Source organism: Heptranchias perlo, chromosome X (genome assembly GCF_035084215.1).
Source record: "Heptranchias perlo isolate sHepPer1 chromosome X, sHepPer1.hap1, whole genome shotgun sequence".
NCBI lineage: Eukaryota > Metazoa > Chordata > Chondrichthyes > Hexanchiformes > Hexanchidae > Heptranchias > Heptranchias perlo.
Window position 1 is genome coordinate 16296033 of NC_090370.1, and position 27238 is coordinate 16323270.

Sequence of the window (27238 nt, forward strand, 5' to 3'; positions counted from 1 at the left end):
TCTTTCTACCGAAATGTATCACTTCGCATTTTTCTGCGTTAAATTTCATCTGCCACGTGTCTGCCCATTTCACCAGCCTGTCTATGTCCTCCTAAACTCTATCACACATAATTACTTATATTACATATAACATACTTACAGCAGTTATTATACTCAACTAACTCCTCAAAAGAAAACAAATGAATACAATCTCCATACTAAGCTATTATTTTGTAGTTACCTTTCATTAATACACAGTTTTTCTTTTCTTTTTATACTTTATTATTGTGGGAGCTAACTGGTCTGATCTACCTCTCTAAAGATTTCAAACCAATTCAATGATTTGAACAATTCACCTATTTAAATGCCCTTCAAACAGATGCCAGGGTTTAGTGGATTTAAATAACTGTCAGCTCAACTCTAAAGGAGCTGTCAGTCTTACACCTAACTGAACCAGTCACGTAGCATTGTTATATTTGAAATGTGTGACTTGGTTTCTCCTTCAGGTAAATTTGCCTGGAGATAAGCAAACAATCCTTTGCAAAATCTGTATCAAGTTAGTTCTGGGGACATAATTCTGACAGCAGCTGGTTTTTAAATCCTTATGCATTGTGATTGGATTAAAAGGGCCACCAATAAATAAAAAACTCCATTTTTTTGTCACATGGTCCCTCATCTAGGCCCCTTATCTAGAATGGGCGGACTGTACAACATAATGGAGGAACAGGGCCATCTCCCATGATTCCATTCACAGTGACATTTAATTTTAGCCAGCTCATCTGGGGAGGTAAGACAAGTAACCTCGAAGGAGCAGAGTGAAAACAGTAGATCCAGTTCACTGCTGCTCATTGTCTGCTGGCACTGTCACAGCACAAAAGTATTACCTCACTGAGCTCTTGTTCAGCGAATGACATACAGTGGAAGGAACCAAGAAGATGAGAGAAGTGACTTTACAAAAAGGTGAGAAATACCAATCTGTTAGTATAGAAGTCATGATGCTCCATTCACAAGTCCCAGGACTACCCACTACCTCTAATGTGTCAGTAACATCACTTAAGAACATAAGAAATTGGAGCAGGTGTAGGCCATACGGCCCCTCGAACCTGCTCCGCCATTTAATCAGATCATGGCTGATCTTCAACCTCAACTCCACTTTCCCGCCCGATCCCCATAGCTCCAACTATTCCTTATTTTCATTCCGCCTGCTAGGCACAGCATTCTACAGAAGCAGAGGGAAGAACTGAATATCTGTGAGATGCAGCAAACAGTAAAAAGAAGTGCCTCCGTACCATTACTTTCTTTCCATCATATTCTTGTTCCATTTCCTCTCCATCGTCTTCTTCATCCTCATCATTAAAATACATGATGTTCCTCACACGTCTCTGCTTAGGCTTCACTTCTGCAGCATCAACACAGTCATCACTGTCAGCTGTGGAAAGGAATGAGCATCAGTCAGGACAAAGTACTTAAAGAGAAAGATGCAGGCAAACTTTGAAACTACAACAGGAATTATGAGTAAGGCCAGACTTGGAACAGATAGGCCATAGGATGCTGTCAGTAATGCTTGATCAAACTGGGACCGGTTCCATTGGTTAATCACATGGCAATATGAAACAGGATCTATAGATGGCAGGTATTTATGTTACAGAAGGTGGTTACTGTGTACACCTGGGGCTCTCTGCAACCTCAGTTGCCTAACATTTTTTCGGGATTGAAATATGATTATTTAGAATCATAGAATGGTTACAGCACAGAAAAGCCATTTGGCCAGTCGAGCCCGTGCCAGCTCTCTGCAAAAGCAATCCAGTTAGTCCCACTCCCCCGCCCTATCCCCGTAGCCCTGCAAATTTTTTCACTTCAAGTACTTATCCAATTCCCTTTTGAAAGCCATGATTGAATCTGCCTCCACCACCCTTTCAGGCAGTGCATTCCAGATCCTAACCACTCGCTGTGTAAAAAAGTTTTTCCTCATGTCGCCTTTGGTTCTTTTTCCAATCACCTTAAATCTATGTCCTCTGGTTCTTGACCCTTCCGCCAATGGGAACAGTTTCTCTCTATCTACTCTGTCTCGACCCCTCATGATTGTGAATACCTCTATCAAATCTCCTCGCAACCATCTCTGCTCTAAGGAGAACAACCCCAGCTTCTCCAGTCTATCCATGTAATTAAAGTCCCTCATCCCTGGAATCATTCTAGTAAATCTCTTCTGCACCCTCTCTAAGGCCTTCACATCCTTCCTCAAGTACGGTACCCAGAACTGGACATAATACGTCAATTGTGGCCAATCCAGTATTTTATAAAGGTTCATCATAATTTCCTTGCTTTTGTACTCTATGCCTCTATTTATAAAACCCAGGATCCCATATGCTTTTTTAACCACTTTCTCAACCTGCCCTGCCACTTTCAACAACCTGTGCACATATACCCCCAGGTCTCTCTGTTCCCGCACCCCCTTTTAGAATTGTACTCTTTAGTTGATATTGCCTCTCTTCATTCTTCCTGCCAAAATGTATCACTTCGCACTTATCTGCGTTAAATTTCATCTGCCACGTGTCCACCCATTCCACCAGCCTGTCGATATCCTCTTGAAGTCTATCACTATTCTCCTCGCTGTTCACTACACTTCCAAGTTTTGTGTCGTCCGCAAATTTTGAAATTGTGCCCTGTACACCCAAGTCCAAGTCATTAAATATATCAAGAAAAGCAGTGGTCCTAGTACTGACCCTTGGGGAACACCACTGTATACCTTCCTCCAGTCCGAAAAACAACCATTCACCACTACTCTCTGTTTCCTGTCACTTAACCACTTTTATTCCATGGGCTTCAACCTTGCTGACAAGCCTACTATGTGGCACTTTATCAAACGCCTTTTGAAAGTCCATATACACCACATCAACCGCATTGCCCTCATCCACCCTCTCTGTTACCTTATCAAAAAACGCAATCAAGTTAGTTAAACACGACTGGCCATTAACAAATCCGTGCTGGCTTTCCCTAATCAATCCACACTCGTCCAAGTGACTGTTAATTCTGTCCCGGATTATAGTTTCTAAAAGCTTCCCCACCACCGAGGTTAAACTGACTGGCCTGCAGTTGCTGGGTTTATTCTTACACCCTTTCTTGAACAAGGGTGGACCATTTGCAATTCTCCAGTTCTCTGGCACCACCCCCGTATCTAAGGATGATTGGAAGATTATGGCCAGTACCTCCGCAATTTCCACCCTTACTTCCCTCAGCAACCTGGGATGCATCCCATCCGGAAAGGGTGACTTATCTACTTTAAGTACAGCTAGTCTTTTTAGTACCTCTTCTTTATCAATTTTTAGCCCATCCAGTATCTCAACTACCTCCCCTTTTTCTGTGACTTTGGCAGCATCTTCTTCCTCGGTAAAGACAGATGCAAAGTACTCATTTAGTATGAGTACATACTCATTGTCAGCCATGCCCTCTGTCTCCATGAGTAGGTCTCCTTTTTGATCCCTAATCGGCCCCACCCCTCCTCTTACTACCCGTTTATTATTTAGATGCCTATAGAAGACTTTTGGATTCCCTTTTATGTTGGCCGCCAGTCTATTCTCACACTCTCTCTTTGCCCCTCTTATTTCCTTTTTCACTTCTCCTCTGTACTTTCTATATTCTGCCTGGTTCTCACTTGTATTATCAACCTGACTTCTGTCATACACCCCTTTTTTCTGCTTCATCTTACTCTCTATCTCTTTTGTCATCCAGGGAGCTCTGGCTTTAGTTGCCCTACCTTTCCTCCTCGTGGGAATGTGCCTAGACTGTACCTGAACCATCTTCTCTTTAAAGGCTGCCCATTATTTGATTACAGTTTTGCCTGCCAGTCTTTGATTCCAATTCACCCGGGCCAGATCCGTTCTCAACCCACTGAAATTGGCCCTCCTCCAATTAAGAATTTTTACTCTAGATTGCTCTCTGTCCTTTTCCATAGCTAATCTAAACCTTATGATTCTATGATCGCTGTTCCCTAAATGATCTCCCACTGACACTTGCTCTACTTGACCCACCTCATTCCCCAGAATTAGATCCAGCAATGCCTCCTTCCTCATTGGGCCGGAAATGTACTGATCAAGAAAGTTCTCCTGAACACACTTCAGAAATTCGTCCCTCTCTCTGTCCTTTACACTATTACTATCCCAGTCTATAGTAGGATATTTCATGACTTTTCAGCCAAAGACTTGAACTCAAAAGTTGCAATTAAATAACTTCTTGTAGGGTTTTGCCTTTCTTCGAATGGATAAATTGATCACCTACCATATGGAGTGTGCCTAAAGTGCATCCTAGTTACAATCCTAACTAGTACTCTGAAGGGAAGGGTTGGTCTGGTTTCTTCAGTTTCTCTCCAATCTCCCCATATGCTCTCTTCGAGCTTATCCTGACCATGAGACCCACCTCCTGCTCCCTTGACCCTATTCCCACCAAACTACTGACCACCCACATCCCTTCCTGGCCCCCATGTTCGCTGTTTTGTTAAAGGTTCCCTCTCCTTAGATACTGTCCCCCTCCCCTTCAAATCTGCCATCATCACTCCCCTGCCTCAAAAAACCCCTCTGTCCTTGCAAACTACTGCCCCATCTCCAACCTCCCTTTCCTCTCCAAAGTCCTTGAACGTGCTGTCGCCTCCCAAATCGGTGCCCATCTTTTCCACAATTCCATGTTTGAATCCCTTCAATCAGGTTTCCACCCCTGCCACAGTACTGAAATGGCCCTTATCAAAGTCACAAATGACATCCTGTGTGACTGTGACCGTGGTAAACTATCCCTCTTCATCCTTCTCCACCTGCTTGCAGCCTTTGACGTGGTTGACCAAACCATCCTCCTCCAACGCCTCTCCTCCGTCATCTAGCTAGGTGGGACTGTGCTCACCTTTCTTATCTATTCCATTCCTATCTATTCAGTCGTAGCCAGAGAATTACCTGCAATGGCTTCTCTTCCTGCTCCCGCACCGTTACCTCTGGAGTCCCCCAAGGATCTATCATTGGCCCCTCCTATTTCTCATCTACATGCTGCCCCTTGGCGACATCATCCAAAAATACGTTAGGTTCCACATGTACACTGACGACACCCAGCTATACCTCACCACCACCTCCCTTGACCCCACCACTCTCTCTGATTTGTCACATTGCTTGTTGACATCCAGTACTGGATGAGCAAAAATTTCCTCCAACTAAATATTGGGAAGACCAAAGCCACTGTCTTCTGTCCCCGCCACAAACTCCATTCCCTAGCCACGATCTCCATCCCTCTCCCTGGCCACTGTCTGAGGCTGAACCAGACTGTTTGCAACCTTGGCGTCCTATTTGACCCTGAGATGAGCTTCCAACCACATATCCACTCCATCACAAGACCGCCTACTTCCACCTCCGTAACATCGTCCATCTCCGCCCCTGCCTCAGCTCATCTGCTGCTGAAACCCTCTAGACTTCACTATTCCAATGCTGTCCTCCCATCGTCCACCCTCCATAAACTTGAGCTCATCCAAAACTCTGCTGCCCGTATCCTAACTCGCACAAAGTCCCATTCACCCATCACCCCTATGCTCCATGACCTACATTGGTTCCCTGTTCGGGAGCACCTCGATTTTAAAATTCTCATCCTTGTTTTCAAATCCCTCCATGGCCTCTCCCCTCCCTATCTCTGTAACCTCCTCCAGCCCTACATCCCTCCGAGATCTCTGCACTCCTCCAATTCTGGTCACTTGCGCCTCCCCGATTTTAATCGCTCCACCATTGGGGGCGGCTGTGCCTTCAGCTGCCTAGGTCCCAATGTCTAGAATTCCCTCCCTAAACCTCTCCACCTCTCTATCTTTCTCCCCTCCTTTAAGACGCTCCTTAAAACCTAACTCTTCCTGTCCTAATATCTCCTTACGTGGCTCGGTGTCAAATTTTGTTTGAAAATCGCTCCTGTGAAGTGCCTTGGGATGTTTTACTACATTAAAGGTGCTATATAAATGCAAGTTGCTGTTGATGGGGCTCTTGTTGGTCTGGATATGATCGCTGTATTTGACAGACCCACAGAAAGGCAAATCCACACTTGTTCCAATAAATATTTGGTAAAGTTATGAAGATCATTCCAAGTGGAAATTTTGTCCAAATTTCTGCTTTTGGCATTAGCCCAAGAAGTGACTTCTTACAAAGTCAGATGGCCTCAGTAATGGCCCAAAATTTGTCATCTGGCTATATGACAGCAATGTAGAATAGATTTGAACTCTCAAAGTTTTGTTTTGAAATAGGAGCTCCAGAAATAAGTGTCCATAAGACACAAAGGCCTGGATATTTTTTCTGTGGTGGGGTCCCCGCACAAAGTAAGTCAGGCGGGACCTCCGCTCACTGGTGTGCCCCCACAGACTTTACAAGGTCAGGCAAAGTTGAATGTTGGCAGTGAGCTCCCAGCAGAATAAACTTTCCCCTCAAATCTCTGCGATCGACTACACTAGGCAAGGCAGCTCTTTACATTTTAAAATCCTACTCCACCTCCTTAACATCACTGGACAAATGGAATACAAGAGTACCATTCATTAATGACAGTATTAAAATGAGCAGCATGGATAGGAAGTTGGTTAATGGACAGAAAGCTACTGGTTAATGGGTGTTTCTCGGAGTGGAGGGAGGTAAACATCTTACATTGCATCTACTTATTACATTAAACATCTTACATGATATCTATATATTAAACATCTTACATTATATCTATATTACATTAAATATCTTACTTTATATCTATATAAACATCTTACATTATATCTATATTACATTAAACATCTTACATTATATCTATATATTACATTAAACATCTTACTTTATATCTATATATTGTTAAACATATTACATTATATCTACATATTATGTTAAACACCTTACATGATATCTATATATATTTAATATCTTAATGTAATATATAGATATAATGTAACAATCTTACATTGTATCTATATAATCTCTGATTTGTCATACTGTTTGTCCGACTGGATGAGCAAAAATTTCCTCCAACTAAATATTGGCCATTGTCTTTGGTCCCTGCCACAAAGTCCATTCCCTAGCCACCGGCTCCATCCCTCTTCCTGGCCACTGTCTGAGGCTGAACCAGACCATTCGCAACCCTGGCGTCCTATTTAACCCCAAGATGAGCTTCCGACCACATATCCACTCCATCGTCAAGACCGCCTACTTCCACCTCCGTAACATCGCCCATCTTGGCCCCTGCCTCAGCTCATCGGCTGCTGAAACCCTCATCCATGCCTTTGTTACCTCCATACTGGACTATTTCAATGCTCTCCTGACCGGCCTCCCATCTTCCACCCTCCCTAAACTTGAGCTCATCCAAAATTCTGCTGCCTGTATCCTAACGCGCACCTATTCACCCATCATTTGGTGTCTTACTTTAGGAAGGATGTCAAGGCCATGGAGATGGTGCAGAAGAGATTCACTGAGATTATACCAGGGATGAGAGGCTTCAGTTATAAGGACAGATGAGAGAAACTGGGGATCTTTTCAGAGAAGGTTAAGAGGAGATCTGATAGAGATGGTCAAAATTAAATAGGGTTTTGATAATGTAAATAGGGAAAAACTATTTCCACTAGTCGATGAGTCATAGAATCACAGGAAGGTTACAGCATGGAAGGAGGCCATTCGGCCCATCGAGTCCGTGCCAGCTTTATGCAAGAGCAATCCAGCTCGTCCCACTCTTACGCCCTATCCCCGTAGCCTTGCAAATTTTTTCCTTTCAAGTACTTATCCAGTTCCCTTTTGAAAGCCACTAACTAGTCAATAACTAGGAGGGGAGAAATTTAAGATTATCACCAAAAGAACGAAGGGAGAGGTTAGGAGAATTACATCGAGGGTTGTTAGGACCTGGAATGTCCGAACAGAAACAGTGGGGGGAGCAGAATCTATGATAGTGAATAAATATTTTAAAAAGAAAAAAAATTTAAAATACAGGGGAATAGAACTAAGTAGATAGCTCTTTCAGAGAGCTGGCACAGACACAATGGGTCAAATAGAGAAAAGGCAGGGGCACTGGGCTGAATGGGAATAAGGGGATAGCTCTTTCAGAGAGAGGGCACAGGCATGATGTGCTGAATGGGCTCTTTTTGGGCTGTAAAATTCTATGAATCTGTGGGCCCAAATTCAGCGTTGCCGATCATAATAATGTTGATCATCACTTGGATTCTGCATCCAGGTCAATTAGGTCAATAAGAAACAGGGGTCCAAGTACCGACTGCCTGCGTTGCTTCACTCAGCAACTCCTCCCATTTGGTGGAACATCTCCCACAAACATACTCCATTTCCTAATTTCTTATTCAGTCCCACGTCCACATTCTACCCAATTCCTGTGGCTTTCAGTTTAATTTCACATGAAGCTTGGTGAAAGGCTGAAGAAACTGCATCGCAGGGAGTGTCAGACTGGGATTTTCTGCTCCAGCACGTGGTGAGGGTGCATATCAGGAATTTTTGTACCCCCCCCGTGATCTTGCATTCATTAACGATATAGTTAGAAAAATCATGGGCTGGGGTGCATAGTTTCCTGATATGCACTCCCAGTATACACCAGAAGCACTCAAGTGAAACATCGATTCTCACTATCAATTTCATCTGTAACATCTTCAAAGCTGTCTCAGAAGATCGGGAAGGCAGAATCTTCCTTTCCTAAACCCATGCTGACTGTTCCTTATTAAATTATTACCCCTCAGAATGGACTCCATTATTTTCCCTGGTGTTGATTTGATAGGCCTGTTTGGCCTGGGTCACATTTTCCTCAACTGAAGTATTTTCTGTGACACTGTATATGATGTATATTTATAAAGAGCCTTAAATGTAGAAAATGTCTCAAGGCACTTCACTGAAGAGGAAATGTAACAGACATGGGAGGGTTAGTGTTTTGTGAAGGCTTTTAAAGGCAGAGAGGGATGCAAAGAGGTGGAGGGTTTAAGGAGGGAGTTCAATGATTACTGAAGGCTCCATCACCAATAGTAGAGTAGAAGGAGAGGCGAAGCACAGGAGGCCAGAGTAAGAGGACCAAAGAGCACACAAGCCTGGAGGAGATTGCACAGATCAGATGGCATAAGGTCATGGATGTGGGCAATGGAGCTTTGGATGATCTGGAGTTTTATGTGTGGAGGTCAGGAAGCCGTGGTTGATATTGAAGATATTGAGCAGTGAGGTAACAGCACAGATGGGAGTTTCAGTGGCAGTGTGAGGTGGGAGTGGTGGATGGCAATTTTGCAAAGAGAGCAAGTTTAAAGCTCAGCTCTGGGTCAAACAGAACAGAAAAGCTATTTCAACATGAGTGAGCAGCGAGGGAAGGAGATGGAGTCAGTGGCAAGGGAGCAGAATTTTTAAGTGGGAGCCAAAAACAATGACTTCAGTCTTCCTGATGTTCCATTGTAGAACAGTCTGGCCTAATGTCAGACAGATTGTCCAACAGCACAGCGATGGTCATGGGGCTAGAAGGGGTGGAAGATGTAGCTGGGTGTCATCAGTGTACTACAGTTGACCCGTTCTGGTCACAGAGGCACAAGAGAGACATTCGAGTGCTGCAGACAGTGTAGAGAAGAGTTACGAGGCTGATCCCTAGTGTCAGGGGTCTGAGTTATGGGGAAAGACTGGAGACACCTGGGCTTTTCAAACTGGAAAGGAGTATCTGAGAGGTGACCTTATAGAGATATCTAAAATAGTTAGGGGGATGGAGAAGGTAAATCTGAAATATTATTTTAAATTAAATTGAGATAGTAGGACAAGGGGTCACAGGGTCAAACTACTACAAGGTAAATTTAGGACTGATATCAGGAAGTTCTTCACACAGAGAGTGAGGTGGTGGAAGAGGATGCCGCGGTCAAGCACATCAAATGCTGCAGAGAGGTTACGGAGGACAAGGAACCATGGTCACAGTCACAGAGGATGCTATTGGTGACTTTGACTAGGACAGTTTATGTGCTGTGGGCAGGGTGGGAACTGGATTCAAGTGTTCTCAACAGGGAGTTGGGAGGCAACAAGATGTTCAAGGACCGTAGCAAGGAAAGCAAGTTAGAGATGGAGCCGTAGTTGGAGAGGATGGATGGGTTGAGAGTGGCTTTTTGAAGGGCGGCAGTGATTACAGCAGTTTTGAAAGAGAGAGGGATGGTGCAACAGGAAACACTCATGTTGGTAAACACTGGGGCCAGGAAAGGTAACTCAGGGGTGTGACAAAAAATGATACATTTTTGTTGAAGTGGCCGTCTCAAAGAAAGAAAGACCTGCATTTCTATAGCGCCTTTCATAACCTCAGGATGTCCCAAAGCAATTCACAGTTAATGAATTACTTTTGAACTAAAGTCACTGTTGTAATGTAAGGAAATGTGGCAGCCAATTTGGGCACAGCAAGGTCCCACCAATGTGATAATGACCAGATAATCTGTTTTAGTGATGTTGGTTGAGGGATAAATATTGGCCCAGGACACTGGGGAGAACTCCCTGCTCTTCTTCAAAATAGTGCCGTGGGATCTTTTACATCCACCAGAGAGGGCCTCAGTTTAACGTCTCATCCGAAAGACGGCACCTCCAACAGTGCAGCACTCCCTCAGTACTGCAATGAAGTATCAGCCTGGATTTTGCACTCAAGTCTCTGGAGTGGGACATGAACCCACCTTCTGACTCACAGGTGAGAGTGCTACCCACTGAGCTAAAGCTGACACCGTTAAACGTCCTATGCACAATGACTTGAGTTTTAACAGCTGGCTAAACCAGGATCTTGTACCAGGCTTTTCCCATTGCAATGCTGTGAAGTTTGTTGTCGTTTCGCTGGTAACTGGCTTGTGAAGGAGTCTTGACACACAATTTTCAAATGCACACAGACTTTGTGATTGGTTCCGGTTGTATTTGACTGATAGTTCCCTTTTCAATTGCAAACTCCATGAAGTCCCAATAACACTTTTTCAGGATACAGTCTGTCCTTCTTAATTCAAGGTCACTTCATTCAAATTAACTGATCATTTTTTTTCAAGCACTAAATTCCCACTTTGCTGTGATATTTACGTTGCTTAATTCAAACTATTGGATAATTCAAATTTGTAAGCACAAAAAAGCAAATTGGAATCATCAGCAGTAGACGGTACATAAAAAGACGTGCATTTATATAACACCTTTCATGACCTCAGGATGTCCCAAAGTGCTTCAAAGCCAATGAGGGACTTTTGAAGTGTAGTCACTGTTGTAATGTAAGAAACATAAATTCCTACATTCATGTAGGAAAAAGAGACATTCTGTTCCAAAGAGCAGTTGGAGAATCTCATGAGGAGACACAGTTGGGTAAATCTCAAAAGGGATAGTTTAAAAACCTCAGAAAAGCAGCCAGGAGTCAGTCTGAAAAGTACAGGCAGGTTGATATTTCACTCCAATAACCATAACCATCTGCCTTTGTGTTAGATTTGACACCAGCCACTGGAGGGTTTTCCCTTTGACCTCAGTCTTGCTAGGGTTATTGGTGCCACACTCTGTCGAATGCTGCCTTGATGTCGAGGGCAGCCACTCTCACCTCACCTCTTACATTCAGCTCTTGTACCCACGTCTGGATCAAGGCTATATCAAGGTCTGGAGCTGAGTGATTCTGCAGTGGAACCTGAACTGAGCGTAGATGAGCAGGTTATTGCTGAGTAGGTGCTGTTTGATGATAACATTGATGATTCCTTCCATCACTTTACTGATAATTGGAAGGAGGATGATAGGGTGGGGTAATTGGCAGGGTGAGATTTGCTTTATTTTTTGGGGATAGGACATACGTGGGCAATTTTTCACATTGCCGAGTTCAGCTGCTTGAGAAGCAATGTTGTACCACATTTACTAGTTCTGATTGTTCTGCCTCATTTCCAATTGAGCAGGGCTTTTCAAATATTTCTGTGTGGGACACCCTCTGCAAATGACACATTCCCGGGGACCCCCTGTAAATACTGACACACTCCCGGGGACCCCCTGTAAATCCTGACACACTCCCGGGGACCCCCTGTAAATACTGACACACTCCCGGGGACCCCCTGTAAATACTGACACACTCCCGGGGACCCCCTGTAAATACTGACACACTCCTGGGGACCCCCTGTAAATACTGACACACTCCCGGGGACATAAGTACATAAGAAATAAGAGCAGGAGTAGGCCATACGGCCCCTCGAGCCTGCTCCGCCATTCAATCAGATCATGGCTGATCTTCAACCTCAACTCCACTTTCCCCTCCGATCCCCTTATCCCTTGATTCCCCTAGAGTCCAAAATTCTCAGCCTTGAACATATTCAATGACTCAGCATCCCCAGCCCTCTGAGATAGAGAATTCCAAGATTCACAACCCTCTGAGTGAAGACATTCCTCCTCATCTCAGTCTTGAATGGCCGACCCTTTATCCTGAGACTATGCCCCCTAGTTCTGGACTCTCCAGCCAGGGGAAACAACCTCTCAGCATCTACCCTGTCAAGCCCCCTCATAATCTTATATGTTTCAATGAGATCACCTCTCATTCTTCTAAACTCCAGAGCATATTGGCCAATTCTACTCACCCTCTCCTCAAAGGACAACCCTCTCATCCCAGGAATTAATCTAGTGAACCTTCGTTTCACCGCCTCTAAGGCAAGTATATCCTTCCTTAGATAAGGAGACCAAAACTGTACACAGTACTCCAGGTGAGGTCTCACTAATGCCCTGTACAACTGTAGTAAGACTTCCTTACTCTTGTACTCCAACTCCCTTGCAATAAAGGCCAACATGCCATTTGCTTTCTTAATTGCCTGCTGTACCTGCATGCTAACTTTCTGTGTTTCTTGTACAAGGACACCCAGATCTCTCTGAACACCAACATTTAATAGTTTCTCACCACTTAAAAAATATTCTGTTTTACTATTCTTCCTACCAAAGTGAATAACCTCACATTTCCCCACATTATTCTCCGTCTGCCACCTTCTTACCACTTAACCTGCAGACTCTTTGTGTCCTCCTCACCTAGCTTTGTATCGTCAGCAAACTTGGATACATTACACTCGGTCCCTTCATCCAAGTCTTAATATAGATTGTAAATAGCTGAGGCCCCAGCACTGATCTTTGCGGCACCCCACTAGTTACAGCTACTCTCTGTTTATCCCTAATCTCTGTTTTCTGTCTAATCCTCTATCCATGCTAATATATTACCCCCAAATCTTATGAGCCCTTACCTTGTGTAACAACCTTTTATGTGACACTTTATTGAATGCCTTTTGAAAATCCAAATATACTACATCCACTGGTTCCCCTTTATCTACCCTGCTAGTTACATCCGCAAAAAACTCTAATAAATTTGTCAAACACGATTTCCCTTTCATAAAAAAATGTTGACTCTTGCCTAATCATATTAAGATTTTCTAAGTGCCCTGTTACCACTTCCTTAATAATGGATTCCAGCATTTTCCCGAAGACCGATGACAGGCTAACTGGCCTGTAGTTCCCTGTTTTCTCTCTCCCTCCTTTCTTGAATAGCAGGGTAACATTTGCTACCTTCCAATCCACTGGGACCGTTCCAGAATCTAGGGAATTTTGGAAGATCAAAACCAATGCATCCACTATCTCTGCAGCCACCTCTTTTAGAATCCTTGGATGTAGGCCATCAGGTCCAGGGGCTTTGTCGGCTTTTAGTCCCATTAGTTTGTCCAGTACTTTTTCTCTAGTGATATTAATTGTTTTAAGTTCCTCACTCTCATTTACCCCTTGGTTCCCCACTATTTCTGGTATGCTTTTTTGTCTTCTACTGTGAAGACAGATACAAAATATGTTTAACACGTCTGCCATTTCCTTATTCCCCATTATAATTTCTCCTGTCTCAGCCTTTAAGGGACCAACGTTTACTTTTGCTACTCTCTTCCTTTTTACATACTTGTAGAAGCTCTTATAATCCGTTTTTATATTTCTTGCTAGTTTACTTTCATATTCTATTTTCTCCCTTTTTATCACTTTTTTGGTTATCCTTTACTGGTTTCTAAAACTCTCTCAATCCCCAGGCTTATTACTCTTCTTGGCAACAATATAGGCCTCTTCTTTTAATCTAATACAATCCTTAACTTCTTCAGTTAGCCATGGGTGGATTACTTTTCCCGTGGAATTTTTATTTCTCAATGGAATGTATACTTGTTGAGAATATTGAAATATTTTTTTAAATGTTTGCCATTGCTTTTCAACTGTCAAACCCTTTAATTTCCCAATCTACCTTTGACAACTCTCCCCTCATATCTATGTAATTGGCTTTATTTAAGTTTAAGACTCTAGCTTCTGACTTAAGTACGTTACTTTCAAACTGAATGTGAAATTCTATCATATTATGATCACTCTTCCCCAGGGGTTCTTTTACTGCGAGATACTAATTAACCCTATCTCATTACACAATACAAGATCTAAAATAGCCTGTTCCCTGGTTGGTTCCATGACCCCCTGCAAACACCGACCGCCTCCCGGGGACCCCCTGCAAACGCCGACACCCTCCCGGGGACCCCCTGCAAACGCCGACACCCTCCCGGGGACCCCCTGCAAACGCCGACACCCTCCCGGGGACTCCCTGCAAACGCCGACACCCTCCCGGGGACCCCCTGCAAACGCCGACACCCTCCCGGGGACCCCCTGCAAACGCCGACACCCTCCCGGGGACCCCCTGCAAACGCCGACACCCTCCCGGGGACCCCCTGCAAACGCCGACACCCTCCCGGGGACCCCCTGCAAACGCCGACACCCTCCCGGGGACCCCCTGCAAACGCCGACACCCTCCCGGGGACCCCCTGCAAACGCCGACACCCTCCCGGGGACCCCCTGCAAACGCCGACACCCTCCCGGGGACCCCCTGCAAACGCCGACACCCTCCCGGGGACCCCCTGCAAACGCCGACACCCTCCCGGGGACCCCCTGCAAACGCCGACACCCTCCCGGGGACCCCCTGCAAACGCCGACACCCTCCCGGGGACCCCCTGCAAACGCCGACACCCTCCCGGGGACCCCCTGCAAACGCCGACACCCTCCCGGGAACCCCCTGCAAACGCCGACACCCTCCCGGGGACCCCCTGCAAACGCCGACACCCTCCCGGGGACCCCCTGCAAACGCCGACACCCTCCCGGGGACCCCCTGCAAACGCCGACACCCTCCCGGGGACCCCCTGCAAACGCCGACACCCTCCCGGGGACCCCCTGCAAACGCCGACACCCTCCTGGGGACCCCCTGCAAACGCCGACACCCTCCCGGGGACCCCCTGCAAACGCCGACACCCTCCCGGGGACCCCCTGCTAACGCCGACACCCTCCCGGGGACCCCCTGCAAACGCCGACACCCTCCCGGGGACCCCCTGCAAACACCGACACACTCCCCGGGACCCCCTGCAAACGCCGACACCCTCCCGGGGACCCCCTGCAAACGCCGACACCCTCCCGGGGACCCCCTGCAGACACCGACACCCTCCCGGGGACCCCCTGCAAACGCCGACACCCTCCCAGGGACCCCCTGCAAACGCCGACACCCTCCTGGGGACCCCCTGCAAATGCCGACACCCTCCCGGGGACCCCCTGCAAATGCCGACACCCTCCTGGGGACCCCCTGCTAACGCCGACACCCTCCTGGGGACCCCCTGCAAACGCCGACACCCTCCCGGGGACCCCCTGCAAACGCCGACACACTCCCCGGGACCCCTGCAAACACTGACACACTCCCGGGGACCCCCTGCAAATACTGAATATATTTAAGAAGGAGCTGGATAGATTTCTGGACACAAAAGGCATCAAGGGGTATGGGAAGAGAGCTGGAACATGGTATTGAGATAGAGGATCAGCCATGATCATATTGAATGGCGGAGCAGGCTTGAAGGGCCGAATGGCCTACTCCTGCTCCTATTTTCTATGTTTCTATACTGACACACTCCTAGGGACCCTCTGCAAATACCGACACAGTCCCGGGGACCCCCTGCAAACACCGACACACTCCCGGGGACCCCCTGCAAATACCGACACACTCCCGGGGACCCCCTGCAAATACTGACACACTTCCAGGGACCCCCTGTATTAACTTTCAAAGGACAGTGTCAACTACCCATAGGAATACAGTGCTATTACTGCAGAAACATGCTTTTATTAGTATGAAATGAAGTGCTAGTGAGGTAACAAATACAGAAAAAAATATAGGATACAGCACTCAAGATACTGTGAGAGATATACCCGGCCCTGGACAGACAGACAGACAGACAGAAATCTGATGACTTTATAGCCTCCTGAGATCCCCTTGCAGACTTCATGGACTCCAGTTTGAAAACCTATACATTAGAGTATTCCCAGTTCATACTAGATTGGTTGGTTACCCCCTTCAAATATTAACTGCACCAACCCTTTCTTACCTTATCGTATCATATCATATGTCATCATCTTTATTCTGCCCAGGGAATCTGTTAACAATGTTCTTCGGCTGTTTCTTAACTTAAGTCAGACTATTTCACTTTGTGCCTTCCCCCAGGATAGCAATTCACTATCTTTAATTTTCAAATTCTCTTGAACTTATAAAGTTCCCCCTCCTGCTTTTTTATCCTTGTGGAACATCCTGAACATTGAATTCACTCCCACTTGCTGAGGTGAAGCATGTTTCTGTAGGGGCTCATGGCACTGATGGAATGTGAGATTCTCTGGGTGGTGTGTGGTGAGGGATCCGTCTCCCGATCAGTCGACACCTGAGTAACTCTTCCTGTTGGCCACTGCCTCTTGCACCTGATCTGCCAAGAGTCTTGTTCCCAACCCCTTCCCAAACAGCAATGCAAACTCTTCAGGAAATAGGCAGAAAAAAGATTTTGAAGACACAAAGATGAGAGAAGTTAATACAGAATAGTAAGGGCGGGGGGGGGGGGGGGAGAAGAGAAAAAGTAAACTGACATGAACCAACAGGAAAGAGAGATATAGAAAAAGAGGATGGGAGGGGAGAGAGAGACAGACATGGAGGAGGGAGGAAGAGGGAGGAAGAAAGAAAAATAGAGGTGGTGGAGGGAAAGCAAAAGAGAAGAGGCAGATAGAGACACACACAGAGGGAGAGATAGAGAGAAAGAAAATGGCAGAGAGGGTGAATGAGAGAGAAAACAGAAGTGAAGGGGAGAAAATGAGAGAAAAAGGATAGAGATGAAAGAGAGAGAGAGCAAGAGAGACAGCGAGTGAACTAAAGGGAGCACAGAGAGAGTGAATGAGTGTAAGAGTGAGGGAAAGTGTGAAGGAGAGAGATTGCGTGAGCAAGAGATCGCATGTGTGAGTGTGCGCAAGATAGGAAGACCTAGGAAAGAGATTGAGAGGGGAAAGAGAGCAAGTGAGAGCACACGAGAGAGCAAGTGAGGGAGGAAGATCATGAGATAGAACACGAGTGCACGAGTGCGAACGGACGCAAGACAGAAAGACTGAGGAAAGATCAAGAGAAGAAAGCACGAGTGAGAGTGAGCGGAAGAGCGAGAGAAAAAAATGTGCATAAATGAGAGCGCGTGAACATAAGAGCGTGAGCGAGCAAGATGGGGAGAGTCGGAGCATGAGAACAGTACTCAGGAGGGGAACAAGACTGAGCGAGAGAGCAAGTAAAAGAGAGAAATAGAGAGAGAACGCACTAGCAAGAGAGAAATCAAAATCAAATGAGAAAGATTGAGGGGAGAGAGTATGAGACAGTAATCAAAAGTGAAAGAGGACGAGAAAGAATGAGAAAGGGAGAGAAAGAAGAAGAAGGGGATAGAAGGAAAGAGTGGGGAAGAGAGAAAGAATGAGATGAGGAGAGATAGGGAGGGAGAGAAAAGGTAAGAGAGTGAGAGAGGAAGAGAGAGCAAGTGCACAAGAGAGTGAGAAAGTGTGAAAGAGAAGGAAAGAGAACAAGAGGAAGAGAGAATCATGTGTCATTTTTACCATAGGTCTCTTATATGGTGCCTCATCAAATGCTTTATGAAAATTCATCTAGGCCACACCCACCGTATTTCTTCCATCTATCAGCACTGGTTCTTCAAAGAACTCAATAGGGTTGGTCAAGGACGACCGTCCTTTTAGAAATCCATGCTGACTGGGCCTGATGAACCCATGCTGCTCCTGGTGCTCAGTAATTTCCTCCCGTATTATAGACTCTGTTAGTTTATCAACAACTGATGTAAGACTGACTGGACTATAATTTCCTGGTTTGTTCCCGTTTTCCATTTTGAAGAAGGGAGTCACATTTCCCACCCTCCAGTTCTCTGGCACAATTTTCCCTTGCATAGAATTTTGGAAAATTATGCTCAGGCTCTCTACTATTTCTTCCCCAGATTCCCACAGCAGCCTCGATGTAAACCATCAGGCCCCTGTGATTTATTACTTCAAATTTCAGTAACTTCCATCATTCCACTTCCCTTTGAACAGTAACCTCCAACAACTGTTACACACCCACCACAGGTGGTTCTACACTTTTAATATCCATCTCCTCTAAGAAACTAAGGCAAAGAGAAATCATGAGAGAAAGAGAGATAAAAAGAGAAAAAGAAATGAGAGAGAAAGAGAAAAAGAGTGAAAGAGAAAGAAAGGAAATAGTTTATCTCTTGTAAACATCTCAAAGTGTTTCACACACAATGAATTCCTTTTAACTGTAGTGACATGGTAAATTTTGCTCTAAGATCCTACTAACAGCAATGAGATGTATGGCCAGTTAATCTGTTTTAGTGCTGTTTTATGAGGGATAAATGTTGGCCCCAGGACATCGGGAGAACTCCCTGTTCTTCTTACAATAGTGCCATGGGATCTTTAACATCCACCAAAACAAGCAGACAGGGCTTCAGTTTAACGTCTCATTCAAACGATGGCACCTTCAACAGTGCAGCACTCTCTCACTACTGCATTCAAGTGTCAGCCAAGATTATGTGCTCATGCCTTGGAGTGGGGGTTTGAACCCACCACCTTCTGACTCAGAAGCGAGAGTGTCACCAACTGAGCCAAACTGAACTAGCCACTATCAACAGAAGTGAATGAGAAGAGCGAGAATGATGACTCTCCAGACCTCATCACTATCATGATTCAATGCAAGTGAAGTACTATGAGAATGTTTTTTGATGGGACCTTTTCATAAAAAAAGCTTTCAGAACCACTGATCTAGTGTTCAGGTGTAGGCACTTCATTGTAGTCCTTATTTTTTCCCAGATAGCTTAACAGCAGCAGTTTGCATTTATTTCACACCTTTAATGTACAAAATGTCCTAAGGCAATTTACAGTGAAATAAGAGAAACGGACGGCAAGCCATGGGAGAGGTGACTGAAGGCTTGGTCGAAAGGATGGGCTTTGAGAAGCTTTTTTTTTTAAAAAAGGAGGACACAGAAGTAGAGAGGCAGAGGGGTTCAAGTTACAGAGAGGAGGGTGAAGTGACTGAAACCAGTGGTGGGGCGAAGGGGGAGGATGCACAGAGCCAGAGTACTGCAGGGTACGGGATGGAAAGTAAAGCTAATGAAAGATTGCAGAGCTCAGGAGGTGCGAGGTCACGAAGGGATTTGAAGACAAGGACAAGGATTTGAAATTGGATGCATGGTGGGGCAGGGAGCCAGCATAGGTCAGTGAGGATAGGGTGGGGGTGATGGGTGACAGGGACTGAGTGTGGGACAGAAGGTGGGCAGCTGCGTTTTGGACAAGTCGAAGTTTATGAAGGGTGGACGATGGAAATCCAGCGAGAAGAGCATTGGAATAATCGAGGCTGGAAGTGACAAAAGTGCGGAGAAAGGTTTCAGAGGCAGAGGATTTCATTTTCACATCGTTCACCTGACGAAGGAGGAAGCCTCCGAAAGCTTGTGAATTTAAAATAAAATTGCTGGACTATAACTTGGTGTTGTAAAATTGTTTACAATTGTCAACCCCAGTCCATCACCGGCATCTCCACATCATTTCTGACCTTATGATGGAAGAAGGTCATTGATGAAGCAGCTGAAGATGGTTGGGCCCAGGACACTGTCCTGCAGTGATGCCCTGGGGCTGAGATGATTGGCCAACAACAACTACCATCTTCCTTTGTGCTAGGTATGACTCCAGCCACTGGAGAGTTTTCCCCCTGATTTCCATTGACTTCAGTTTTACTGGGGCTCCTTGGTGCCACACTCGGTCAAATGCTGCCTTGATGTCAAGGGCAGTCACTCTCACCTCACCTCTGGAATTCAGCTCTTTTGTCCATGTTTGGATCAAGGCTGTAATGAGGTCTTGATCCGAGTGGTCCTGGCTGAACCCAAACTGAGCATCGGTGAGCAGGTTATTGGTGAGTAAGTGCTGCTTGATAGCACTGTCGATGACACCTTCCATCACTTTGCTGATGATTGAGAGTAGACTGATGGGGCGGTAATTGGCCGGATTGGATTTGTCCTGCTTTTTGTGGACAGGACATACCTCAGCAATTTTCCACATTGTCGGGTAGATGCCAGTGTTGTAGCTGTACTGGAACAGCTGGGCTGGAGGCACGGCTAGTTCTGGAGCACAAGTCTTCAGCACTACAGCCGGGATGTTGTCGGGGCCCATAGCCTTTACTGTGTCCAGTGCACTCAGCCATTTGTTGATATCACGTGGAGTGAATCGAATTGGCTGAAGACTGGCTTCTGAGATGGTGGGGATATCGGGAGGAGGCCGAGATGGATCATCCACTCGGCACTTCTGGCTGAAGATGGTTGCAAACACGTCAGCCTTGTCTTTTGCACTCACGTGCTGGACTCTGCCATCATTGAGGATGGGGCTGTTTACAGAGCCTCCTCCTCCCGTTAGTTGCTTAATTGTCCACCACCATTCACGACTGGATGTGGCAAGACTGCAGAGCTTTGATCTGATCCGTTGGTTGTGGAATCGTTTCGCTCTGTCTATAGCATATTGCTTCCGCTATTTAACATGGATGTAATCCTGTGTTGTAGATTCACCAGGTTAGCACCTCATGTACAGGTATCTGGTGCTTCTCCCGTATGGTCTTCTACACTCCTCATTGAACTAGGGTTGGTCACCTGGCTTGGTGGTGATGAATATACCTGGCCACGAGGTTACAGATTGTGGTGGAATACAATTCTGGGCCATCCATTTTGGACCAAAATTGATAGATCCGAGGATTTTTTAAGTGGTGAAAAGCTGGTAACAGGGGAGGTCCAAAGAGATTTAGGGGTCCATGTGGACAGATCACTAAAATGTAGTAGTCAGGTACAAATAAATAATCAAAATAATCAAAAAAGCTAATGGAACGTTAGCCTTCATAACTAGAGGGCTAGAATATAAAGGGGAGGAACTTTTGCAACAGCTGTACAAAGCCCTGGTTAGACCACATCTGGAATACTGTGTACAGTTCTGGGCACCGCACCTTGGAAGGAGTGCAGCGCAGATTCACCAGAATGTTACCAGGGCTCCATGGGTTAAATCATGAGGAGAGATTTCATAAACTAGGCTTGATTTCCATGCAATATAGAAGGTTAAGGGGTGATTTGATTGAGGTTTTCAGGATTTTGAAAGGAATTGATAGGATAGAGAGAAACTTTTTCCGCTGGTGGGGGGGTCTAGGACAAGGGGACATAACCTTAAAATCAGAGCCAGCCCATTCAGGAGAGAAGTTAGGAAACACTTCTTCACACAAAGGGTGGTAGAAGTGTGGAACTCTCTCACATAAAAAGCAATTGATGCTAGCTCAATTAATAATTTTAAATCTGAGATCGATAGATTTTTGCTAGCCAAGGGTATTAAGAGATATGGAGCCAAGGTGGGTGGATGGAGTTAGGATACAGATCAGCCATGATCTCATTGAATGGCGGAACAGGCTCAAGGGGCTGAATGGCCTACTCCTGTTCCTATGCTGCTGATGAACCACAGCGCCTCATGGATGCCCGGTTTTAGCTGCTAGATCTGTTCTTAATCTATCCCACTTAGCACGGTGGTACTGTCACACGACACGATGGAGGGTGTCCTCAGTGTAAAGACTGGACTTGGTCTCCACGAGAACTATGCAGTGGTAGGTTATTCCCTCGTATTAGTTCTCTCACCATCTGCCACAAGCCCAGTCTGGCAGCTATGACCTTCAGAACTCGGCCAGTGGTGGTACTACAGAGCCACTCTTTGTGATGGATACTGAAGTCCCCCAACTTTGCTACCCTCAGTGCTTTCTCCAAGTGGTGCTCAACATGGAGGAGGACTGATTCATCAGCTGAGGGAGGACGGTAGGTGGTAATCAGCAGGAGGTTTCCTTGCCCATGTTTGACCTGATGCCATGAGGTTTCATGGGATCTGGAGTCAATGTTGAGGACTCCCAGGGACACTCCCACCCGACTGTATTCCACTGTGCCCCCACCTCTGGTGGGTCTGCCCTGCCGGTGGGACAGGACAAACCCAGGGATGGTGATGGAGGAGCCTGGGATGTTGACTGAAAGATATGATTCTGTGAGTATGAGTATGACTATGTCAGGCTGTGGGACAGCTCTCCCAACTTTGGTACCAGTCCCCAGAGGAGGACTTTGCAGGACCGACTGGGCCGGGTTTGCCTTCGTCGTGTCCTAATCCGATGCCTTGGTCCATCTAGTTTTATTATTGTTCTTTTTTTGTAGTGGTTTGACGCAACTTAGTGACTTGCTAGTCCATTTTAGAGGACAGTTAAGAGGCAACCACATTGGTGTGGGACTGGAGTCACATATAGGCCAGACTGGGTAAGGACGGCTGGTTTCCTTCCCTAAAGGACATTAGTGAACCAGTTGGGTTTTTACAACAATCCGACTGCTTTTATTGATACCAGCTTTTTATTTGCAGGTTTATTTTTAAATTGAATTCAAATTCACAAACTTCCATGATGGGATTTGAACTCATGTTCTCTGGATTATTAATCCAGTAACATAACCACTATGCTTCTGTACAGTAGGTTAAACCCTTTTGAAAATCAGGTATAGGAGGGAGCTCGGAGCAGGGCTGGAGGCCTGAATATGAAACTTGCGCTGAAGTGGTCAGGAAGGAGGGAAAAATCTGAACTACAACAAAAGTCTGAAAAAGATACCTATAGTTAAACTTACCTGAAGTGTTGTGTTAGCTATGCTAGGTGATGTGGAGGCTCTACAGCTCCAACTGCTGTACAGATGGAGGTGCCAGTTTGAGAGACCAGGGCAGCTAATTGCTGAGTTAGAATGGGAAATGCTATTAAAGCAACACCTACAGGCATGATAGAGAATGGTGACAGCCAACTGTTTGTAACATCTGTAACATCGGAAAGTCCCTTGGTGAACATATACCTATCTTAAAATGGAGTGCATGACACACGTACCAATTATTCTCTCCCTCTTCCTGACCACTCTCCAAGGTCTGCTCATCTGTAAGTTGATTTCATCTTCCCTTCCCCTTATGGATTCTCAATTCATGCCTCTTTAAAGTTAAGCAGGCTAATGCTGTTTAGTTGAGATGGAATCTATCTCTCCCTTTGCTGGTTAACACACTTGATCTCTATAGTGTTAGCTGCCCAGATCATTTCCACACTGAAACCCAAAATGCAGAACCTGGAGTAGAACGTATGGTTGGGTAGCATCTACAATCAAAGAAAGAGATAGTGAATTCTGGGTTCTAATCTTCTCAATGGCTGGACTGAAGAACTTGGTGGTGGGGACTTGCATGTGGGCTACTGCAAAGAAGAATTTCTGTTTCACAGCACCCTCTAAAGGAAAAAATACTTGACTGGCAAAAAGCCAATTTCAATTAGATTAAAATTGAACATGCCCAGATAATCTGGAAGAAAATTGGCAAACAATGGGAAACGTTCAAACAGGAGATGATTAGGATAGAGACTAAACATATTCCCTTAAGTAAAGAGGGTGCAGCAAAAGCTGGAGTGCATTGGAAATTAAAATCTTCTTTAACAGAGAAAAACGTCCCAAGGCCCTGCGCAGAGGTGCAAGGGAAAAAAATGGACACTGAGCCAAAGTAGAAGATATTAAGGAAGGTGATCAAAAGCTTAGTCAAAAAGAGGTTTTAAGGGAGATCTTAAAGGAGGAGAGAGAGGTGGAGTGGCTTAGGGAGGGAATTTAACAGCTGATGGCACTACCACCAATGGTGGGACAAAAGGAGGGGGATGCACAAGAGGCTAGAATCAAAGGAAGAGAGACATTGGGGGAGGGGGAATAGGGCTGGAGGAGGTTAGAGAGATAGGAAGGGGCGAGAGGCCTTTAAACACAAGGATGAGAACTTAAATTGGAGGCTTTGGGGAACAGAGAGCCAATGTAGGTCACTAAGGACAGGAGTGATGGGTGAGTGGGACTTGGTGTGGAATAGGATACGGGCAGCAGCGTTTTGGGTGAATTCAAGTTTACAGAGTGTAGATAATTGGAGGCTGGCCAGGTGAGCACTGGAGTAATAGAGTCTGAAAGAGACAAAGACATGGATGTGGGTCTCAGCGGCAGATGGGCTGAAGTAAGGGCGGAGGCAGGAGATGTTACGGAGATGGAACAAGGCAGTCTTTGTGATGGAGAGGTTATGGAGTTGCAAGCTCATCTCAGGGTTGAATAGGATGCCAAGGCTGCCTGAAAGTCTGGTACAGCGAGAGACAGTGGCCTGGTAAGAGGATGGAGACAGGGTCCAGAGCTCTTGAGGGGGGCTGAAGGCAATGGCTTTGGTCTTCCCAATGTTTAGATGGACGGAATTATGGCTCATCCAAGACTGGGTGGTAGGTAAGCAGTTTGACAGCAAAGAGCCAGTAGTGGGGATGAGAGAAGTAGAGCTGGGTATCGTCAGCGTAGATGTGGAAGCTGACCCCGTATCTGCGGATGATATAGCCAAGGGGCAGCATGTAGATGAGAAATAGGAGGGGGCGAAGGATGAATCCTTGAAGGGCTCCAGAGGTAACGGTCTGGGGGTGGGAAGAGGAGCCATTGCTGCAGATGCTCTGCCTACAATTGGATAGGCAAGAGTGTAACCAGACGAGGGCAGTCCCACTGAGCTGATAAATTAAGTACAATACAAAAGAGAATTGAGCAGAGATAAGGGGAAAAACAAGAGAGATTAGAAATGCTTAGAGGAGGTATGAAAAAAGACTGGCAGGCAACAAAAGAAAGTAGCAAAGGATTGTATAAACACATAGAAAAGAATAGTTAAAGGAAGGGGAGGGACAATTATTGGAGATGAAAAAGTAAATCATCTTATGGAGGATGAAGGAATGGCGGAGATACTAAATGAGGACTTTGCCTCCGTTTTCTCAGGAGAGTGTGGTAGTGGGAATGAAAGGGTTTAAGAGGAGGAGGTGGTGCAATTAGACAGGGTAATGATAGGTAAGGAAGGAGTGCTGAAAATATTGGTGGAACTCACAGGGGAAAAGGCACCAGACCCTGATGGCCGTATCCTACAATGATGAGGGGTCAGAGAGGGAATAGCAGTGGCTCTGACCACAATCTTTCAAATATCCTTGGATATGGAAGTTGTGCCAGAGGACTGGAGGGTTTTCAATGTAACACCGCTGTTCAAAAAGGGAGTGAGGGATAAACCAGTCATCCTAAATACTCTGACCAGGATGGTGTCAAGCTTCTTGAGTGTTGGGGTTGCACCCATTCAGGTGTGTGGTGATTATTCCATCACACTCCTCACTTGAACCTTGTAGATGGTGGAAAAGCTCTGAGGGATCAGGAGGTGAGCCACTTGTTGCAGAGTACCCAGCCTCTGTTCTGCTCCTGTAGCCAAGGTTCAGATAGGGCACACGGTATTAAAAGGAGTGTGGCAGCATGTATGTGAAGTTGGTTAAAGGACTGAAAACAGAGAGTACTGGTTAATGGATGTTTGACAGACTGGGGGAATGTAAACAGTGGTATCCCCCAGGAGTCAGTATTGGGAGTATTGCTCCTCTCATATACGACCTGGACTTGGGTATAGGGGGCACAATATCAACATTTGCAGACAACACAAAAATTAGGTGTGTGGTTAACGGTGAAGAACATGCCAGTGACTTCGGGAGGATGTGGACTGGTTAGTAGATCGGGCAGATAGATGTCAAATAAAATTTAATGTGGAGATAGTGAGGTGACATATTGGGTGGAAGAATAAAGAGAAAATATACACTAAATGGGAAAATGTTAACAGGAGTAGAGGAGCAGAGAGGGGTTCAGAAACACAAATCCTTAAAAGTGGGGGGGACAGGTTAACAAAGCTTGTAAAAAATAAAGCATCTGGGATTTACAGAGCACAGAAACCGAGAGGTAATGCCAAACTTGTACAAATTATTGGTCAGGCCACAGTTAGAATATTGGGCCCAGTTTTGGTGTCTTACTTTAGGAAGGATGTCAAGGTCATGGAGAGGGTGCAGAAGAGATTCACTGAGATGATACCAGGGATGAGAGACTTTAATTACAGAGAGACTAGAGAAACCGGTGCTCTTTTCATTAAAAGAGAGAAGGTTAAGAGGAGAACTGATAGAGATTCAGTATTACGAGGGGTTTTGATAATGTAAACGGGGACAAACTATTTCCACTGGTCAGTGAGACAGTAACTAGAGGGGGGAAATTTAAGATCATCACCAAAAGAATGAAGGGAGAGGTTAGGAGAATTTACTTATAGAATGTTGTTAGGATCTGGAATGCCCAACCAGAAACAGTGCGGGGAGCAGAATCTATAATAGCTTTTAAAAGGGGAGTCAATAAATACTGGAAACAGGAAAATTTATAAGGGTTTTGGGATAGGGCAGGGGAATGGGACTGAGAGAAAGCTCTTTCAGACAGAGGGCACAGGGGCGATGGTCTGAATGGGGAAAGGGCAGTGGAACGGGACTGAGGGGAGAGCTCTTTTGGAGATAGGGCACAGGGACGATGGGCTGAATGGGGAAAGGGCAGTGGAACGGGACTGAGGGGAGAGCTCTTTCAGACAGAGGGCACAGGGGTGATGGTCTGAATGGGGAAAGGGCAGTGGAACGGGACTGAGAGAAAGCTCTTTCAGAGAGAGGGCACAGGGCGATGGGCTGAATGGGGAAAGGGCAGTGGAACGGGACTGAGAGAAAGCTCTTTCAGAGAAAGGGCACAGGGGCGATGGGCTGAATGGGGAAAGGGCAGTGGAATGGGACTGAGGGGAGAGCTCTTTCAGAGAGAGGGCACAGGGGCGATGGGCTGAATGGGGGAAGGGCAGTGGAATGGGACTGAGGGGAGAGCTCTTTCAGAGAGAGGGCACAGGGGCGATGGGCTGAATGGGAAAGGGCAGTGGAATGGGACTGAGAGAAAGCTCTTTCAAAGAGAGGGCACAGGGGCGATGGGCTGAATGGGGAAAGGGCAGTGGAATGGGACTGAGAGAAAGCTCTTTCAGAG

At 45.9% G+C, this 27238-nt stretch overlaps 1 protein-coding gene across 2 annotated transcripts in view; it reads right to left on the bottom strand.

Annotated features, from left to right (window-relative positions):
• spryd3 (SPRY domain containing 3) overlaps positions 1-27238 on the bottom strand; it is a 332651-nt gene that overhangs the window by 1890 nt on the left and 303523 nt on the right. For both annotated transcript variants that reach the window (XM_067976783.1, XM_067976782.1), the window contains one exon: positions 1269-1408. In XM_067976783.1, coding sequence (XP_067832884.1) covers positions 1269-1408 — 140 coding nt within the window. The remainder of the gene's footprint in view (positions 1-1268; positions 1409-27238) is intronic.